Raw genomic sequence first — 22,287 nt, 5'->3', positions numbered from 1 at the left:
AGAGAGGGTTGTTTGCAAGAAGACCTGCTGTTAGCGTCCCGCTCACTTCTACGGACAGGAGAATCCGTTTATCATGGTGCAGAGAGATTGGAGTGTGGATCAATAGGCGACCGTTCTCTTCACTGATGAGTCCCGGTTCAGCCTAAGCACTGATTCTCGCCGTACGTTCATATGGAGAGAACCAGGGACCCGCTACCTACCCTCCAATGTCCGCGAAATCGACCATTATGGCGGAGGAGGTTTAATGGTCTGGGCAGGCATCATGTTGGATAGCCGCACACCTCTCCATGTCTTTGAAAGAGGCACTGTGACTGGTGTGAGGTATAGGGATGAGGTCTTGGAGCCCTATGTTCGCCTATTCAGGGGTGCAGTTAGCCCTGAGTTCATTTTAATGGGCGATAACGCGAGGCCACATAGAGCTCTTCTGCTCGACGATTTTCTAGAGAGTGAGGATATTCGCGCCGGATGGATTGGCCAGCCAGATCTCCAGACCTTAACCCTATAGAGCATGTCTGGGACGCTCTGGGGAGGGCAATTGCAACTCGCAACCCCCCTCCGGGACCCATCCAGGGAATGAAAACAGCGTTGCTGAACGAGTGGGACCAATTGCCACAGGAAATGATAAACTGCCTTTTTTCAAGTATGAAATCACGCTGCGAGACCTGTATATCTGTAAGAGGCAAAGCTGCATTAAGAGCTGCTTAATCTTTCAAGCGGCTTTGGTAAGAGGGGACCATACTCCCTATTAACCCATCTATTAACCCATTTTTTTGTTTATTCCGCAACCGCTGTTTCATACCTTCCCACTCCAACGAGTGTTACGCATGATCATGCGTGTGTATTACAATTATTGAATGGTTATTTGTTTTGTATTGTATCAATGTATGTACATATCAAATTTCATTAAAATCGGTACAGTAGTTCTAGAGATAACCGACCAAGTCTGCAAATTCTCTTAATTTCTTACACTAGTGTATTTTCTCCCATCGACTACTTGTGAGGATCAGAATGAAGACATTTTTATACCCATATTCTATGGGGCTGTAGATTAAACCACCAAAGAATGCCTCTGGGCACTGAATCAGGGGTGAAGGAGAAAAATAATTACAAAAATTGCGAAAAAATAGTTTTTATGCACGAATTTCAAACTCGTGTGAAAGGGTATGCGGACCCGCGTCCGCATCCGCTCCGTGTAAAAGGGGCCTAAAGTTGCAAATTAGAGCCGAAAAAAAATTATCAAAAGTTTGTAAAGTTGCCAATAATTGCTAAAACTTCTAAAAAATCACCAATTACGTTAAATAGTGAGGGGTATTGTGAGTCGCAATCGATTGGAAATCGTTAAATAGTGAGGGGTATTGTGAGTCGCAATCGATTATGGAATTGTAGTGGATTAAAATATAATTCCCACCAAAAAAATGCGTATGTTTGACAAAAATGTGACACAAATATATTCACATGACTGCAATCAATTATGAGTGAGTCATAATTATCATAATATACAGTAAAACCTCGTTAAGTCGTCACCCTGATAAGTCGTCACTCCGGTTAAGTCGTCATTTTTCTTCAGACCCTTCCAGCTCTCATAGACCACAATGTTATTAAACCCTCGTTTACTCGTCACTATGAAAATATTTGAGAAAGTGGAACAGACTATTTTTATGGCTCCCATTTAAAAAAGAGCTTATTAACAGCATTGCCATCTGCTTAAAAGTCACCATAAAATCCTACATACCCAAACGGAACAGTTTAAGTAACGGAAGTTACGCTGGGGAAGTTCATTTGCCGACTAAGGTTTTTGGAGCGTTGAAGACTGTTCCCTGAGCTAGATCTCATTTCTACATGGGCTCTACTGGAGAAACCGCGAGACATCCAGGCTCTGTCACAAGAAGCAACGTAACCACTTTGGCCCCCCCAGGGAACATCTCCGGCAAAACCAAAATTTATTGATACGTCAAAGATTACACATAGTGCAAGGATATCAAAAATTATGTAAATCGAAGAATCAAATTAATCAAGTCAAAGTGCAACGGGCACGGATAATAAATAATCATAGAAAGCATGGGCTCTCCTAATTTAGGGCTTGAAATTTAAACAAAATATCTTTGTTGAAAAAAAATCAGTCATTCTTTCCCAATTTGAGGTCTTCTGTTTACTTTTCCCAGCCCAGGGCCCCTCCACCAAGTCAAAAGTGTTCGAGATTACTTTGTAGTTGTATCATGAACTACTGATGAAGAATTAAAATACTAAAATTAAATTTGATGTCTATGTAAAATTAATGTGCAGTAGAGAGTTCTATTATGAAGAAAAGCTACTTAAATCTTTAGACTAACAGTTGCTCTGTTGGTCTAAATTAGAAATTACTGGTATAAATCAAAGTGTACAGTACATTTTACCACAATAATTTAAGTAATAAGAGGTAAAAAATTACTATTATTTATTCTTTCGCGATCTATAAATTTTATTAATATTGTTATTTTGATTCATACTTTAATGAATTTCACATTACTTTAAATTTATACGATTTTCGCAACATTGCACATTGAAACTGACGACACTCCGCTTAAGCCGTCATAATTTTTCGATAACTTGAGGTAATGACTTATCGAGGTTTTACTGTATTTCATGAAAAGAATCTTCTTTCTTTATTTCAGTAACCAATTGAGCTCAAGCAGTCCTCGCTGAAAATACGGGGAAAACGGGACGTTTTATAATAAGGTTTGGACGGCCAAAATTACGGGTATGTCCCGTAGTTTTGGCCGTAATGAAATTTCTATGGGTCACCTTCAAGTACAGGTGAATCCCGTTTTAACGAATACCGTTATAGCGAAAATCTCGTTTTAACGAACACTTTTTTAATCCCCCAAATAAGTTTACATAAGAACAATGCTAGGTAACCTGGAATTCCTTTATAATGAAATTCCGTTTTAACGAAGTGATTCCTATGGTCTCTTGGCATTCGTTATAACGGGATTCGATTGTATAAAGGTTTCTGACCCGCGAGTAACAGAATTACCACATATCTGGTCCGTGCCCTGAAAAGGTTGTGCACCCCTGGCTAAGAATATTGGAACTATATTAGCGCCACATCTATTCTCTCTTGAATGGGATTTGAATCTGAACTTTTCGATGCCCAAAAGACATAACAAAATATTCACCAGATTGGATGGGGGGGGTGGGCGTAAATTAAAAATCCGCCCCTCTATTTCTCGTAGTGACCGAGCGGATCTTGGCATAGAGGTATACTTTAGGAAGGTAGATGGCGACAAAACTCCAACACAAGCACAATATAGCTACCGCAAAAAAGTCACATTCAGAAGGTTAGTGCGTCAATGTCTCTACGAGATACAAAAAATAGAACTACATTCAAAATTTAAGATAAATTATAAGCGCCTGTCTAATCAGCCTTTATAAGCAGGGAATGACCATGGTTCGACAATAATAACCAAATGCTCAACAGGTAAAAGACATTTAAAACGGTTTACGGAAAGTTCACTGCCAACAATTCACCGCCGTGCAATTCACCGTCAGGAAAATTCACTGACCAACAGTTCGTCATGAAGCTACCGAGTCCGTGAGAGAGTGAGGAGCGCGTGAGTGAGCTATTGAGTCTATGAGTGAGTGAGTGAGTTAGTGGGAGATTGAGTGGAGGAGCGAGCTGCGAAGTAGGTTATCATGATCAGATTTAGTTGTCTTTTTTCTTTTACTTTGGAGAGAACATGGATTTTTTTGCTGTGACGCGTGCGGTCAGACACATCATTATTGCACAAGAAACACACAATACCCGTAATTGATATTCTGGGGTGTTATGATGTAGATACGTTACAATGTCTTGCACAACGCATGTCTGCTCAAAGTCAGCCGGTGCATACATTGCAAAATCCACGCTTCTGCTAAAAATGTGTTGCTTTTTTTTATGATGACACCAAAAATGTAAGGTTTTTTGATAGTATAACCCTTTAGCTGTTTCGCTCACAAGCGATTGGCGAGAAATTCGGATGAAATTCGGAGAAAAATATGATACAAGTTTTGATAACTTTGTTCTAACGTAATGCCATTTTGTAGAAAAGTAAGAAAATAAACAGATGAAAAAGAGGAAAACAGTATATTACTATAATCTTATTTGTAATACTTGCATATAAGAGATATAGGTATGAAGTATTATTTTCCTTTTTACCCTCGGCTACCTGTTTTCTTTCCCCTCTTATGTACGCGTGTATAGTACAACCTATTTAACCTTAGAATAGAAGTTTTTTCCTCTCCTCATCCCTGAGATAAAAAGAACTACTTTGTTTTCATAGTGTTGCAACAAAATTTTGTGGTAATGAGGAGAGAGGAAAGAGAAAACGAGATAGACTTGTTTGAGTTTATTCCACTTTCATTTGGACGCAATATTACGTCATTGATCGTAAAGTGGTTAAGACCCTGGTCGAGTTACGGTGTTTATACACGAAATGTAGAGTGAAATTTCTCAAAAAATTTCACACGAACAAATTTGTATGTAACTTATAAGCATACCATACAATCCTTTAATTTTTGATTCATAACCTGCACCATTACTATCTGAATGTACTGTGAAAAAACATTTCATTCATAAAATTTTCAGGAATCGTGTTTCGAACATTACATGAATTTTGCTGAAAATCTGACATAAAAATGACACTTTTTCATAGAAAATGACATAGGTAGTCCAAAATTTACTATTGTTTTCACCATTTTGGGACTCTTTCTATCAAAGTATGTTGTTGAATTCCACTCTGGTACCATTTTATAGAAAAGTGCTCTCGAACGTTGTCCGATACCTTACAAAAGCAGAAATCCCGTATACCTCCCCGTAGTCAATATTCTAGAACGTTACGATGCGGACGTTCCAATGTCTTGCTAAACGCACGTCTGCTGAAGGTCATCCGGTGCTCACCCACAGTGCATGGTGCAAAATACCACGCTCCTGAAAAAACTGTGTTGCATAAATTATATCATAATCACACCTAATAATTCAAAGACAATTTCGATAGTATATCACTTTAAAATAACTTTCTTTTCTTCTTGTAGGTAACGACTGCAACACGACATGGGACGGCCTCTCCTGTTGGCCGACAACAAAAGCCGCGACTTCGGCCGTTATACCATGTTTCAAAGAATTCAATGGCGTCTTATACGACAGTTCTAGTAAGTACCGTAGTTAATTCATCCAAAACTGAAACAATCAATTTAAAAAAGAAAACACCATTTCCGATCGATCATCGATGAACGATCTTAGACGCAAGTCACAATAGTGCCATAGTCCGATAAGCAAAGACAACAAAAACTTATCTCTGATTAAATTATTTATAACGGATAATCTTACAACAATAATAATAATAAATAATGAATCTTGAACAGCCAACATGACAATCGTGCAGCCGTGGCGCCAAATTACTCCTTCGTTGGGACAATGGGTGGAAATATATATTTTTTGGCGACTCGGTATGTTACATCAGTAAACAGGAACCACGCTCGTGAAGATAAATGATTTATTCTTTATCTAAGATAAAATAATAAACAATAATAATAATAATAATGGAAGGAAAAAATGTTTTTTCGAGAAAAATCTCCTTTTATGTTAGTTTTCTTTTCCCGCTTTTTATTTGGCGTGGGAAAAGCCATTTGTCAACTGAAAGATACGACATTAATGAATGGATTCTTCAGATCACTTTACTCTTCTCCTCCGGGATGAAGGAGTTTCATTAAAAGGATGAAGAAGATCCTCTTCTCTTTTTCATGGTTATTTTGAAGGGGGCGAAAAAAAAAAAGGAAATAAAATCATGAAAGTCTCAGACGAAAAACACTTGAAAGAGTGAAATATTTCATGGGAGTCCATTAATATGCTTTAGCTCTTTCAATACCGTTCAAAATTTCAGATATGTCATGTGATCCCCCCTCCCCTCTCCTCGATTCTCCAGTCACTGTTACGTCTACAGTGATTTCGCTTTATTCAGATTATATATATACTATACTGGTCGAGGATCCCGGGTGGTGCGGTGGTAAGATGTTCGTCTACCACCAAATGAAGTTGTCATGACCGCGATTTCCCCACCTTAAAATAATATATATATACAGTATAACCTGTCTTCTATAACGATACTCTAGGGACCTGGGAGAAAACATTGTTATTGACAGGAATCGTTGTAAATAGTTTGAGCATTTTGTGCCGTTTCCTATGAAATAGGAATTCCGCCGGGACCAAAGAAAATATCGTTAGGTTTATCATTATAGACAGTATCGTTTTACACGATGAATGATCGTTTCTTCATCCTTTTAATGAAAATTCTTATACAGTGAAACCTGTATACAAAATTGACTTTCTGTGTATCTGTCCGTGTATGTTTCCTATATGAAAATCCACAATTTCCGACCAATCATCACCACATTTTGCGTAAGATGCGAAGCGGGACCCGACTTGAACGATAGACAAGTCCTTCAAAGCTGGCCAAGTGCCCCAAATGAGCGAAAAAGTGTCAAGCAAAACTGGTTTTTGGACCTCAACAATGACTTTCGCAATGTTTACTTTGGTTATGTGGTTAATGTGGTAATTATGTTTGGTTTATGTGGTTCCCAAACAATGCGGTTCAGACCTTTACAATGGTTTGTCGCTTCTGTGATGATGCCGGTATTACGTATAATAGTTTGTTTCTTTATACGTGTAATTGGTTTGTTACTTTATCGATTCTCCCAGTAATAAAAGAAAAACCAGGCAGTGACGGGAGTAGTAGTGAAATGCGCGTTTCTGGGCCGTAGAGGCTTCTATGGGACGGGTATTATAGTCAGTACTTAACAAAAGTCAACTAAAAGTAAAAACCGTGATCTTTATCACTATAAATATGTATTGCCTTTCCCATGCTACGAACTCTACGACGCAGCCAAGTGTCCCAATCGTTTGCTTACATGACATAAAATCTCCTCGCCATAACATGCCTTGTCTTTCATATGTCTGGAGTCAGACCGAAGACGTTCACAGTCAAGGGAAACGACGCCGATATCAAGACACTCTCACACTCGGATCCAAAACAACCCATAACACTTTATTTTTAGTTTTTTGGACCAATCGATTTTACGATTGGTCCAAAATGGTCACATGATTGGAATCAGGTGCTCACCTCAACCAATCGGAGGAGTCGGACAAAGAAACCAAAAGTAAAGTTCATTCTTCCATTTGGGTGAGGAAAGAGAATCTCCCGCACACACACACACGCACTCGCTCTGTGGTCATGATCTTATAAGGATATAGTGAAGGGGCTAAGGGATGGTTAGTCTCTTCATGACAATAATGAGCTAACAATTGAAGGCTAAATCCAAATGCAATATTCGCTGAGTTATTTGAATTCAAAAATCTGGGAAGGGGGGGGGGAGAACGGTATAAGCGAGGGAAAGAAGCATTCATTATTCGTTAGTTTATGCTGTTCACTCCCGCCCTTTTCCGATTTTTAAATTCAAATATCTCAGTTAATATTGGATCCACTTCAAAACGTGATTTTTTTTTTTTTCGCCTCGGGAGAGACCGCAACAACTTGCTATATGTATGGCCTTATAGTTATGTTTTTTAAGAAAGGGTGTCCGTATAAAGACTTGAAGAAATTTAAGTAATTAAGTAATTAATTTAATTTTAATAACTATACAACCCCTTGCAATATGAATGACGTGTCTGCGGTCTACACGTTATTTGGATACTTATCATAATTGGAAGTATGTTCCTGGGATCAAGTCAGCCAATAATTTGCTACCACACTGTATAGTGGCAACGCTATCGGAGACACCAGGCAGTCTTGCATGCCTATTTTACTTCGGAGTATGCGAACTATGTCTCTCTACAGCACGCGCATGCGCAATAATAGCAAGTACAAAAACTTATAATCATGTGGTCTAACTTAGTGCATTCTATATCAGTGGTTTTCTTGCCCCCTTCTTCCGCCATGGATGTCCTTTTGGACCGCTTTTTCGTCTTCAAGACCTCTATCCCTTTCAGCCCCATAAGCAGCGCTACTTTTTCAATTTAATAAATTAGAAAGTAAGCAAATTTATAGAGTAAATGGTAAAAGTATGGTCATGTGTACATGAGAAAATAGACAAATTAGCTTTTTTTTATGTATACCCTTTGCGTTTGGAACTTCTAGTCAATGAAATGTAGGTGTCAAAACAAGTAATTGAGGGTGTGGTTCACAGATTTCTAAATGTAAATTCGATTGAGAGTTGCAATAATTCTGTAATTATCAAAAAAATGTAGCTGCTATTTATTGCGCATGAAAAAAATTAAATTTGTGAGTCCATTATATTTTTGTAACAGTCCCTAAAAATGGCAATTTTTCCGATAATGAAAACTTGCCAACACAGTGATAAATGTTGCCAAAACTATTTTCCTCTATACGTGCTTTATCTCGATAAACATTACGTTTAAAAATGTTGATTTTTTTTTATGCAAATGACTTTTCAGAGCGGGATCTGCATTTCAATATCTACTTTACTATAATACTTTACCGGAGAATCAACCCCGGTCATATACTGTATCGCCATATGACAGTTCACAACCAGTGGGAAATGAGAGCGCCATCTATCGGTGGTTACATCAGGCTCGCTAGGTAAAGAACTTGTTTCTGATGTTCTTTGCCCAGATTCGAACCCTTGGATCGTGACGGTAAACTTCAGACGATCATCTTACCACTACGCCCCTCTGGAACTTTCAGCACCTGGGGAACTGGGCAAAAATTAAATTCCTTATTTTTGTTAGGGGCCGTTCAAGTATTACGTAAGCAAATTTTTAGGCATTTTTGACCCCCCCCCCCTGTCAGCAAAATTTCGCAATCAGCTCTGCCCCTCTGAATCCTAACTCATATTTTCATAAAGGGTGATTGATGACGTAAGAATTATCCAAACCCCTCCCCTCCCCCCTTGTCATCAAAAGTCAGCAAATCGGAAACCCCCTCCCCCCTCCATCGATGATGACGTAATACTTGATCGGCCCCTTTTTTACAGTCGAATCCCGTATTAACGAATACCGTTACAGCGAAAATCTCGTGTTAACGAGCATTTTTCTAATCCCCCAAATAAGTTTACATAGGAACAATACTAGGTAACCTGGAATTCCTTTATAACGAAATTTCATTTTAACGAAGCGATTCCTCCGGTCTGTTTGCGTCTGTTACAACGGGATTGGACTACATACTATCCAGGGACGTAGCTAGCCATTCCTGTGCAAGAATTTGAATTTAAGCCCCATTCTGAGGCCCTCCCCCTCCAAGTGGGCCCTGTGCGGATTCACCTGTCGCACCTGACTAGTTACGGCCCTGATACGACCACTAAAACAAGTTTTGAGATTCTAAGTAACTGTGATTCAAAATTTTTCTGCAATTAAATTGAGTTTCTAAAACGAAACGGTTGCAAAAATATCCACTGTGGTACAGCCTGTATGGCTCCTTAAAAGTTTTCAACATGAATTACACAGAATCGCCCTTTACGTACAAACATTCGGAAACGTATCGACCAATGAATAAGATCCCCCCCCCCAAATAAAATGACAGTAAATAAATAAATCCGGGATCCCCCAGGATCGAACGCAACTCGGGCAGACTCGCAGACTGGATCCGAACTCGCGATCCGTAAACGCGTCTGTTCTAATACTATGTATGTTCAGCAGAGCGTTGATTCGGAAAAACTACCCGGGACTTCCATAAAAATCCGAAGAGAAAGTATGTGATAAATCCCCCAATGTGTGTGTAGCGTTTGGAGGATGTGATGGGCAATAAACTCCGTATCTGCGAGACTCGACGACGGCGACTCGAGAGAACACTTCAGGCGTTAGAATCTAGATACAAACACATTCGACTCATTTGTTCGGCTCTGTTATGGCCAATGTCCGAAATGGCCGGTCATTTCACGAAATGGTCAGACCTCGGACATTAGCTATAACTTATACATATGCCATTAATAAAATAGCAGTTGATGTAGACCGGGGGGTGCGCAACCTTTTCACTCCGCGGGGCAGATACGCGGTATTTCTGCAGCTCACAGGCCGGAAACTTGTAAATGTGATAAATCGGTTGTTGTAAATAATAACAGGTTATTATGCATACTTATCAATCGTTTTGATAATTTTGATAAATCTATCACTTTTTTACCGGCGAATATGCATGATATCCAAGTGTCGTTGGTAAATTTGATAAATACTTAATCCATCTCCTTTATCTGTGATTATGCATTATACCTTAGTGTAATCGGTGAATTTTATAATTATGAAAAAAAAAATTCCAAATATGTGTAGTGTGTGTGTGTCTCACATATTCCAAATATGTGGGATGAATATAGTCGGACCCCGATATAATGATAAAATACATGCATGAATTATCATCATATATTGCTATTTATCATGCTTACCACCGACTCAACGCCTTGGTATTATGCATAATCGCCGATAAAAGTGATAATTTTTTTAGTGCTCATTAAATTTACCAACGACGACGCTTGGGTACTATGCATAATGACCGGTATAAGTGATAAATTTATGAAACTTACGAAAATGTTTGTTAATATGCATAAAGGCTTTCATAATGCTTGTTAGATATGCATGATAGGGTAACTATGCATAATCGCCGGTTAAAGTGATAAATTTATCAAACTTACCAAAATGTTACGTATGCATAATAACCGCATTTATCACATTTACCGTAACACATATATATATAAGGGGTGACAATATGACCTATATTTTACGGAACATTTCCGTAATTTTGGATTATTCCAACTTTTTTTGGATTATTCCAATTAAGAGTTAAAAATAATTTTTTTTAACTTTTGAATTATATTATTAAGAGAGAATCTATCATAATTAATTATAGATATAAACACATTTATCTCGCTTGGCTCTTTATTTTCCACCATCGGCAATTTTTCATCATTTTTAGCTATAGTTTACTACTTTGCTTGCTACATTGACAATTTTTGGCTGTAAATGGCAACTCTACTTGGTTTTTGAAAATGTTTTGAACATTTTTTTTTAGTATAACTCACAAATTTAATTTCTTTTAAAAAGTTTTTTGGATATAATTGGCAATTTCACTTGAATTTGACAGATTTTTTAGCTGTGGTTGGTAACTTCACTTACCTTGAATTTTTTTTTTTTTTTGGTTGTAATTGCTAACTTCACTCGAATTTCACTTTTTTTTTGGCTGCAAATGGCAACTTCACTTGCTTTTGATAATTTTTATTTTTTGTCATTATTCGCAACTTTACTTGAATTTGAGTTTTTTTGACTGTAAATGGCAACTTTACTTGCCTTTGACAATTTTCTTTATCTGTGAGTGGCATTTTTATTTGCCTTTGACAATATTTTTGGCCATAATTAGCAACTGTACTTAAATTTGACAGTTTGTTCTTAATAATAACTTTCTTTCTGTATAACTTTACTTGCCTTTGGTATAATCCGCAAACTTAACTTATATTTGACAAATTTTTTGGCGATAGTTAATGATATTCCCGTATGGATCCCGATTCCCCGTACTTCCACGAAGGAAATATAGTCTGCTCATTAATTGCTTTGTGTGTATTGGTACTCTTCGATCGGATCACCTTCCGTGGGTTGGACGGGGCCCCCCCTTGGCGGGCCGTATTTGGCACTCATCCCCCAAGTCGTGCATACACCCTCCCCCTCCCCGCCGATGTAATCCTTCCCGTTGTTATTTCTATTCGATTAATTATAGGAGTTTTTAAAGAATACAGAAAAACAAAAATTCCTAGAGAAAATTTATAAATATTTATTTTATTAATTAACATATTTTTTCACAACTATTAGCATTTCTCTCCCGCCGAGGAATTCTCAAATTTATTCTAGAAGACAAATTTTTAACACAAAGGTAACAAAAAAATGAATTATTTCTCATTCACGAATATTTGCTTATTTAGATTTTTTTTTTGCTAATTAATGAATGCTAATTGCATTTTTTTTTTGTGGAGAGGTGGTTCTTTTGGCAATTTGGGGAGAAAAATATGCATATTATTCTGCCTAATTAGAATATTTTGATTTTTTTTTTCTCCCCTTCCGTGGTGATAATTTTAATGCTATTGCATAATCCATTTTTCTTAAATCAAAAACCAAAGCTAATTATAACTTTGTGCGGTATTTTTATGGTAAATTATTAGAAATATTAGTTTTTAATTTTTGTTCAATTACCTTAGAGAACAGTGTATGTGTTATCCTGATTAAATTCGTTGTAGTTAACATAGTGGTGTGTGTATAAAGGATGTTTGTAGAAACTATGCATGGAGGGCAATTCAAGTAGTATTTTAGCCAATTTTGACCCAACTCCCATCAGCAAAATTTCCTCAGCTCTCCCCCCCCCCCGCTCCTAACGCACATAAGACACGTTCGCAGGGGACGGGGGGGGGGCTCATCCCCCCCCCCTTATGCCTCTCTCCAAAACGATCAAAATCCTATTTTTATGCAAAAAAAATTTAAATATCGGAAGAAAATACCTTTATATATATATATTACTAGCTATAATACCCGGCGCTGCCCGGGTTTTCTTCAATGAGGCTTTTTGGATCACGTGATATCTCCCTCTTTCTTTGAGGGACATGCAAACCGCGTCTAAGTTAACAAATATGGCGCCTTCCTGCGTGACTCATGAAAGAAACAAATCTAGATTTAAAGAAACGTAGAAATGAATATACAGGGTGTTTCTAAAAGAATCATCCGGTTTAAAAGAAATCGTAACACTATATATTCAGTTTTTAATCCGTTTTGATAGAATAATGTATAGATAGAGAGAGAGAAATCTCGAGTTTCTCGTGATGATTCTGACGTCTATTCAAATAGCTCTCATTACTGGGAGGATTGAAAAAATGAAAAAAACCATTATAAAGGCATAAACTATTGGGAAAATATACTGGCAGCGTTAAAGAAGTGACAAACCATCGTTAAGGCATATACACGTCTGAAACGCATTACTAGGGAACCACGGTAACCAAAGTAAACGCTCCGAAAGTAATTGTTGAGGCAAAAAAAACATTTTCTCCCGACAGTTTTTTGCCCATTTGGGGTACTTGCCCTGCTCTGACGATATTTTGAAGTAGCCTATCGTTCAAGTCGGGCCCCATTTGGTATATATGCAAAATTTGGTGACGATTGCTCTAAAATTGTAGATTTGTATAGAGAACGTACACGCATAGACAGAAATAAATTTTATTTGATAGATAATAAGTTTTTGTTAATGTCAATGCTATTTTTAAGGATAAGAACTCAATATTTCTCTAAGAAATTCATTGCAACCGACCTTGTAAGACATGCTAAGCCCATGGCTCCACGGGCCAAATGTGGCTCTCGTGGTTATCTGATGTGGCCAGCCATCCGAACCTAATTTTGTAAAAATCTACTAATCTCCACATTTACAGGTCGCTTAAGTGGCATCGCTTAACCGTGGGACTATTCCAGAGCATTCAAGCGGCCCGAGGCACATTTTCAGATCACTCAAGTAGGCTCGGGGCGCATTCGCATATCACTTCAGCGACCCGTTTACAGATCACTGAAGAGGTCCGTATCCCTTAAATGGTATGTGGCATGGCTTTAGAGCACTTAAGCGGCCCCGCAGTGTAGTTCTGCATCACTCAAGTTACGCGCGGCACATTCCCAGATTACTTAATTGATCTGCGATATAACTATGGATCACTTGAGTGAGGTTCGGCACAGTCCCAGAGCAATTAAGCGCGGTCCACGACAAATTTCCAGATCACTTGAAGTCACTCGCTAAAGTGGCTCTATAGAGGACTTATCAATAGGTACAATGCTAGTTCAGGTGCCCACAAACTAACCCCATGTGCAAAATCACGAACACGCTTTTCAAAATTGCAATTTAAGAGCCCAGTATATTAAGGAGCTTTAACATAGAGAGGGGAAGCTGGAACGCGTACGATTTTAAATTATTTAATGACGAACTTACTCGTCCACGTCGTGAAGGGGGGGGGGGGGCGTTGAAAATAGTTTCTTACTATTGTCACTCGACTGCTCAGGAATGTCGTTAAAGTGCCTGTGAAGATTTTCTGATGAATTAGAGAAACCACTTATGCCGTAAATGCATTTATCAGTGGATTTGTTCGACGCATCGCGGAAGCTCCTGTCAAGCAAGTCCAGGTAGTGACCCATAGTTCAAGGTCACCTGGTTGTTAGTGGTTTTTATGACCCGTTTCGGAAGTCGTTGCCAATCAAGTCCGGTTTGTATCCCATGACTCGAGTTCTTGGATTAGTGGATTTTTACGACTCATCCCGGATCACCCAGCGAATGAAGTTTGGGTCGTGATCCATAAACTCAAGAATCCCTGGTTGTAAGTGGATTTGTACGGCCCTTCTCGGAAGCCCCCGTGAATCACGTTTGTGTCGGAACGCCCTTAGCTCAGAGTCCCTGGCTGTTAGTGGATTCATAGATATATTCGGATACATAGATAGACCCGCTCACAACCCCGGACTAATGCAAAGCACCTCCCGTTACCTCTGAAGAGGCAGACTTGTGTCGGAAAAGTTAGCAAAGATTTATATAGTGGTGGCTCCCCTTGCCCGCAAGTTTCGAATCACTCGCGTCTTTCTGCCCATGAAGACAGCCATCGATGCAGACACTCGATGCAACGTAAAAGCCCTTTGACTAAAATGGAAAGCTGAAACCAATGACTAAAAATTGCACGTGTGCCCAGTGGCATATAAGGGCCGGAGACCGCAGCCTCGGATTTCAAAAGAAGTGTGGGGAAAGATTTGTGGGCAAGTAAGAAGTTGACATGTTGAAAGTGGGAGAGATTCGAGAATGGTCTAAATTACACAATGTATACAAAATATATATATATATACATACAAAAAAAAATATATATATATATATATATATATATATACAGTGCCTCCACTGTAACGAGAAACGAAGAAACAAAGCCTCCATCCACATTGCTGTTTCCCTTTTACGGACTATGCAGTATACACGCACAGCCTCCGTTGACAGTGCTGGATGTTCACATTTGAATTACTCACATACAGGGTGGGCGAAAAGTCCGTAGAAACTTTGAAAACGAATAAAAACCGGAAATATGACCGAAATAAAAAACAGTTTGCAGGGTTAGCATCGCTATAGAAGAGTTGATCAACTTTGCCCAAGAATATTAAGAGGACACCAACGAATAAGGCAAATACACGAAAATAAAAAGTCCTAATGCATTTCAACACCAATGGGTGCCGTCTTCAGAGGAAAATATAACCACTAGTCACGCTGATCGAGTTTCCCACTTGGGTTGAATACCAAATCTTAACGCTCTATTGCTCAGCGGAAGAAGTACGTCTGTTCACTTCAAACGTCGTGGCCAGAATGAAGCTGTGAGCCTGCGTGAGATACTAATGCAGCCAATCGGATAGCACTATTCCGCAAGTGTCCAATCAGGACGCTGCATTAGTGTCTCACGCAGGGTCACAGCTTCATTCTGACCACGATTCAGCAAGATACGAGCGTTTAAAGGATTTTGTTGCGCAACTTTTTGCGAATGCACCCAGTAACGTCAAATGATTTGAGAGACGTATTAAAGAAATCTTAATCAAATTACAAAAGAAAAAAATCTCTCTTCGCGATAATAACTTTTTCGCAAACAGCATTCAATTATAGTCAACCAATCACCACAATTTTTATGAGTTTCTAAACTATTTAAAAATTTGCGGGATACCCTGTACATACCTTCAACATATCACGGACGTATTGATACATATAGTTCGTAGTAATATTATAATTTTTGATGAAAACAATTCTTCAAGTGAGGTAAATATCGTGCCAGGCCCAGAAGTGTTTATCATTGTTTCTCAGTAACAAAAAAACAAGACTCATCTTAATCACAGTACAATTCGAGAATTACGTACAGTATGTATTCCTTATAAATTACAAACAAGTCGTCTCCATAGAGTTTCTCGTAACACGCGTAAGGTATCGATGACGTACTTGTAAGGTACATATTCATAATTAGATCTCATTGAAGATGCCGAACAGACGCTACAACCAGAAAAATGGGAATAGATATCCTCTTACTGCAGTTATTGCGCCCCCCCCCTTATCACGCTCGTTTTGGGTCACGTTCTTTATGATGTCGAATCATTCCGCGAATCTCCATTCCCTTAAGAGAAAGAGGGAGTCCATCGGAAACAATCATCGGAAACACTTAATCATCGAACACATATACAATTACCGCATCGAAAGTAGTTTCTTTCCTTTTGTTGCCATCTCCCACCATCTTGTTTTGCCATTTGTACTTATTCTTCAGGGAAAATACGTTATATTATGGAGTGTTTGTGCCTAGCGTCTTGTATATGCGGCATTTTCGAGTCTTCGCTGGAATTAATGTAATTAGATTCAGTGTGTGTGTTGCTTCACTATTTTTGTGTTTTTTCCAATTCGTGTGTAGGAACTGAAGTTTTAGTAATTAAGTCCTCGCGATTTCAATTAGTTTCTACTACATCCTTTCGGTTTCCAATGAATAGTCTACTGTTATTCGTTTGTTTCCAGAGGTTTGTTACATCTGGTTATACGCTGAAGTGTTACAGGAAAATGAGCATTTCAGTAATGTTAAGTTAATACACTAACGATTCAGTCTTGCAACGCACGACCCCCCTGCAGTGGTTCTAATCCGCTCGTGGGTACACAAACTTCCTTTGTGTTCGTTGAAAAAACCGATTCCAGGTGGGTCCAGTGAAAACAGCTCAAGAATCGTTCACAACACAGTACAAATTACTGAACCAGTTGCGAATGCTTTCATTACATGATCAGCGCGCTAGTGTATACGCGCCTTTACGCACAAATTAAGTAGCGCTTCTCGTAGATTTTCAACGACTAGGGTCAAAGATAGGATATGCCGATGCTTATAAAGCCTTAACACAGAGAGCAACAGACCTACAACGGTACAGTAATTGTTTCATTTCATTCGTAGTTTCACAAAAATAGATGGCAACAATAAAATCATGGATCCGTGGGGGATGGGGGTGGGGAGATAAGCTCAAGGCCCCGTACTTAAATGTTCTTGAATTCCCTAATCAAGCTTTACAGGATAATCCTTCCGAATTAAAGGTTACCAATTCTGAACAGTCGAAAGGGGCTAGATTTCCTTGTGAAATATCTTATAGGTACATATCCTTTATAGACATTAGAATAGGCGAAGGATGATGCGTGCGAGTTGGTATTTATTCCGCCATTTTGGAATCGCCCCCCCCCCCTCCGCTATAAAAATTTTATCCTAATATCGGTTTTATGGCAGAGTTAATAAACTTTGCTCAAAATACCCAGAAATCACCAACGAAAAAGGCAGAAGAGCGGAAAAAATGTAAAATTCCTAATGAATTCCAACACACTATTGGTGCCGTCTCCAGAGCAAAAATATAAAGACTAGCTCGCTGACCAGACATCCCACATGTGTTGGTTACCAAATCTGAACTCCTGGTTGCCCAGCGGAATAAGTTCTGTTCATGTCAAACGTCTTGGTCGTAAATGCCTGTTTATGAGTAATATTTCTTTTTCAATATGACACGCTAGTTTCAAAACCAGGGCCGGAACAAGGAAGGGAAGGAGGAGGAGGCATTTGCGCCTAGTGGCAAATCTTCACGTGACAAATTTTAAGGAGATCAATAAACACGCGCTTGTTCTTAAATAATTATCTATTAATCGGTTATAAAATCGATTTTTGAATTATTGGGGGGCGGCTAAATTACTCCCCCCCCCCCATAAAAAAAGTCCTAGTTATGCTCCATTACCAAGTCTAATCAGTTAAAATTCCAACCGATTTCGCCAAGTATCGCCATATTCGGCGACTTGGCAATAGTTTTTACGTTTATAAGTCGGGCAGTGTCTGCTTATTAGAAAAATACTGTGAATTTAATTCGCATAAACATGTGTTTTCTCTGTTTGCCATCTGTAAATATCTACAGTTTTATACCAATCGTCACCAAATTTTGCATATACATGTACAAATAAATACAAATACAACGCCACAACAGGCAAAATGCCCAACGAGGTGGCTGAGAAAAAGATGCCCATAAAAATATGCCGAAACATGGCCCGACTTTAACGATAGGCTACTTCAAAAGTTCGTCTGAGCTGAGCAAATGCCCGAAACGGGCAAAAAAATTGTAGGGCAACAATGGGTCTTTGGTTTTAACAATGAATTTTGGAATATTTACATTGGTTAACAATGAATTTTGGAATATTTACATTGGTTAACAATTTTTTGCCACTCATGTTCATCACTCTACAATGATTTGCTATTTCTTTAGTGCTCCCGTAGATGGAGAGAACTCGGGCAGCGCTGGGTACGTTTGCTAATTATTTTATAATTTTAATAATTTGCATACATATGTTTTTATTTATCCGATAGAAAATGCCAGTAGGGAGTGTTACAGTAACGGCACGTGGGCTAACAAGTCGGATTATTCAAGCTGCAAACCTCTCGTTGAACAGGACGCAACGCTTGAAGTGAGTATAAGTACATATAGTACAGAGTAAGTGTCTTTATTCAGATCCTTCTGGAAGAGGAACGAACAAGTGGCAGAAACAGCACCAAACTTCACCGATATGCATCTAACTTCTATCATGGGAAAAGATTTTTCTTTTCATGGAAAAGTAGTTGCGAATATGAACGTTAGGGGGCAAATATGTTGCTGTGGGAAAATAATCATTAATATCAAATGGAAATCGTTATGAAACGGTTGTCATGAATTTCAATCAGAACGTGTTACACCAGCTAGGGTTCTAAAACCTCTCAAAGGCCATGCCACACTGAAATTCTCGATGAAGTCCACGGGCCACCACTAGAATCATTACTGGGTGCCGTGGCACCTCTATGAACGTGGACGATCTTCCTATGAGGGAAATTTTTTGTGTCCTGGATTTATCCCGCTCATGTTATTTCACCTATTCCAAAGCCCGGTTCTCTTAAGAATGGCGGAGCGCCCTCTCAAGGAACTCTAGCTCAAAAAGCGAAAGGCGCTGAGGACTACTTGTGACCCCACGACCCAAGCACTGTAGACCCATGTGTTTCATCATTCTCGTTAAGCAACTCAAGCTGTAAAGCACCCTCAAGCAATTACACCGCTATTCTCGATCGAGAAAATTTTTTATTCAACTAGTGGCGACGGAGCCCGGGTTGCTCGAGAGTGTCTAGTGCCGCTTTAAACACATAAGTCCACATGGACATAGCCCGGGGGGAAGGGGCTACTCATGAAAATGAGATCTGGTTAAAATTTTCGATAATAAGAATGTAAGAGATAAGATTAGAAGGCATTAGGTTGACATTTTAGCTGGGTCGGAGGGGGGGGGGCCTCGAAAAAATTACTTTGCCTTGGGATCCCATGATGCTTTTCAAACGTCTATTCGAGCATTCTCAGAATTAATACAGGAATTATATTTATCCAGATATACAAAGCTCACAGATTAACCCTTTAAGCAGCACTGCAAAAATCACTAAACATCTTTCCAAAATTAGATGTCTTTTTCAATGAAGTAGGATTTTGTTTCTTCAGATTTTCAGCAGGTACAAACTAAGGGGTGTGGGGGGGCCATTCAAGTATTCATTGCGAAACGCCCTCTACGTCATATATGCTCAATCCATGGCCCGCGGGGTTATCTGATATGGCCAGGCACCTGAAACTTAAGTTTGTAAAAATGAACTAATCTGCACATTTATAGATCGCTTATGTGACCCACGGCATAGTTCCAGAACTCTTGAGCGGTTCGTAGAACATTTGGAGATCCCCTTAAGTGGCACGTGGCAGTTTCAGATCACTCAAGCAGCCCGTAGTGCAGTTCTACATCAATCAATTAACCCGCGGCACATTCCTAGATTACTTAATTGATCAGCGGCATATTTACGAATCATTTGAACGACGCGTGGCACAGTTGCAGAGCACTTAAGTGACTTGGACATATTTTCAGATCGCTTATAGGATCCGCGGAACATTTAGAGATTTTTAAAGTGGTTCTATATAGGACTTATCAATTGTGGGAGGGGGGGGGCTATTATTTCAGGTGCCCACAAACAAACAAGGGAAAGGTTTTCCCCCGTTTTTGGCACACTCAGTAAAGAAGCCTATAAGAATATTTCATATCACATATCTCGTAAAGGGATGACGTAAGCATTATCCAAACCCCTCCCCCTCCGTCATCAAAAATCAGCTAATCGGAACCCCCTCCCCCCCCCCATCGATACTGACGTAATACTTGAATGACACCCCTGTACGAAAAAGTGTTCCATCAAGAAATCAACTTCACAAAATATCTGGTCTTGTCAATACTTAAGTAAGTCTTTTAAGGCGAGATATATCGTCAATGCTGCTCAAAGGGTTATATATAAAACACTTCAAAACTTCAAAACCAATCATTTTCTCGCACACAATTGTGTCACAAGCCTTCAACAAAATATCCAAGTTTTCATCGTTATGCTCGATAAATGCGCTTATGCAGTGTCATACTCGCCACCTATCGATCATTTTATGAACTATTTTTGTAGAAATCGTTTTTCCATGTCGTATACTGACCGAATTTTTTGCTGTTTTTCTACCGGTTCCTTCTCCAGAGGGTTTTTTGAACATGGGTATCACATCTTTGATATATTATATGGTTGGATCATTAATTCAAACCAAACCAAGGACGTATATAATAGACGTTTTAAACATCGATATATTGGATTTCCACAGGTTTTATGGGACGTAAAAGAAGCTGCCACCATATATTATTTCGGATACGGACTTTCCTTGATTGCGCTGTCGGTAGCTTTATTCATATTCCTGCATTTCAAGTAAGTCTCTCTCCTGTGGAATAATTTCTCCTTACGGCATCTATCTTTTAAATTAAACATGAGAAAGTTGTAATGATATGTCGGAGGTGTCTCTTAAATTCGTAAATAGTTTAATAATTCATAAAAATTGAAGGAAATGAAAAATTGAAGCTGTCCATCGTACATCCTGAAGACTTTGATTTGCATATTTTCGGAGATTTGCTTTCACTAAAATTTGAGCCAACTTTTCTTTTATTCCGAAAAAGAAAATCCTCCTTCGTGAAAATAACTTCTTCACAATCTCGGCATTCAAACATACACCGATTCCTTCAAATTTATGAATTTTTAAACTTTTCACAAATTTATGGGGTCACCCTGCATTTTAGCGATGTGTGTTAAGACTTTTCTGGACGGGAAAGTTTCTGAATGAATAAAATATTTACTCTATTGGGATGTCAACCGATTGAATTGAATCGAAGTTAGTTTTTTGTAAAAATTTGCTTAAATTTCTTGTCATTTATCACGACAGTAATCCGATTATTTGTTTCGTGCAGCGCCCTCAACCGACAAACATTATACCTATTTTTTTTTTTGTACTTTATACCAAAAAAAAATGCTCTTTCGTGAAAATATTTTTTTGCAAACCGCATGCACAAATTACTTTATTTTAATGAATTTTTACACTACAGTCGACTCTCGTTATAACGAACCCCCTCCGTTCCACGGAAAACGGACGTTATAATGGAAGGTCGTTATATTGAACGACGTTTTTTTTTAAAAAAATAACATCAAGTTTAGCTTCTCTCTCTCCGGGAAATTTTGAATTGCATATTGATGGAATTTTTAAAAATTCTTTCACATTCTTTTACAAAATGACAATAAAAGTATGTAAAACAAAAAACACAACTTGAACACACAGTGCAGTACACTTACGAAAATACTATATTGTGACCAAAAACTACATTTTACTGCGTGCAGCAGTGATGAAATAAAGATAAATTCAATTTCTTTTACATTCTCCTGTGGAAAAATCAAGTAAAATCGTCCAACAAAATTTAGAATAAGATAAGCTCAACTAGAACTCAGAGACCCGTCCCGAAGGATATGCGCCTTAATATGGTGATCGGATGGAACAAAGCCGTCCTGCTCAGTCGAGGAGGACCCAACCCTTGGGCGGAGATACGGGGGGGGGGGAATGCTCCCCCCCCAGAGTCAAACGTGGAGTCGAATGATCTAATGTATATATGTATACATTAGATCATTGATGTCACATATACAAGATGAATTGACATCATCATCATCGTGCCCCCCCCACACAGACTTCCAAGTCAATCTCCGCCTATGCCTTGGGCCCAACTCCAATAAGCGCAACTAGCGCTAAACCCAACTTAACGCAACCTGGGCCCGGTCAACCCGGGCACGACCACCTAGATAACCTAGACCACCTAGATAAGGTTATATAGGAGGTCGTGACCCGGGTCCCCACTAGAATAA

The 22,287-nt window shown here is 38.9% G+C and overlaps 1 protein-coding gene across 1 annotated transcript in view; it reads left to right on the top strand.

The window, feature by feature from the left end:
• Positions 1-22,287, top strand: part of LOC149088831 (diuretic hormone receptor-like) — a 179,475-nt gene that overhangs the window by 132,576 nt on the left and 24,612 nt on the right. The window contains exons 3-5 of the mRNA XM_089250346.1: positions 5,050-5,166; positions 18,397-18,494; positions 20,714-20,814. Of these exons, the coding sequence (XP_089106472.1) occupies positions 5,050-5,166; positions 18,397-18,494; positions 20,714-20,814 (316 nt within the window). The remainder of the gene's footprint in view (positions 1-5,049; positions 5,167-18,396; positions 18,495-20,713; positions 20,815-22,287) is intronic.

This window comes from Pholcus phalangioides, unplaced genomic scaffold, assembly GCF_987345545.1.
Source record: "Pholcus phalangioides strain wild (caught in Gottingen) unplaced genomic scaffold, Ppha-v1.0 ptg000003l_1, whole genome shotgun sequence".
Lineage (NCBI taxonomy): Eukaryota > Metazoa > Arthropoda > Arachnida > Araneae > Pholcidae > Pholcus > Pholcus phalangioides.
This window is presented reverse-complemented; position numbering and strand designations above follow the sequence as displayed.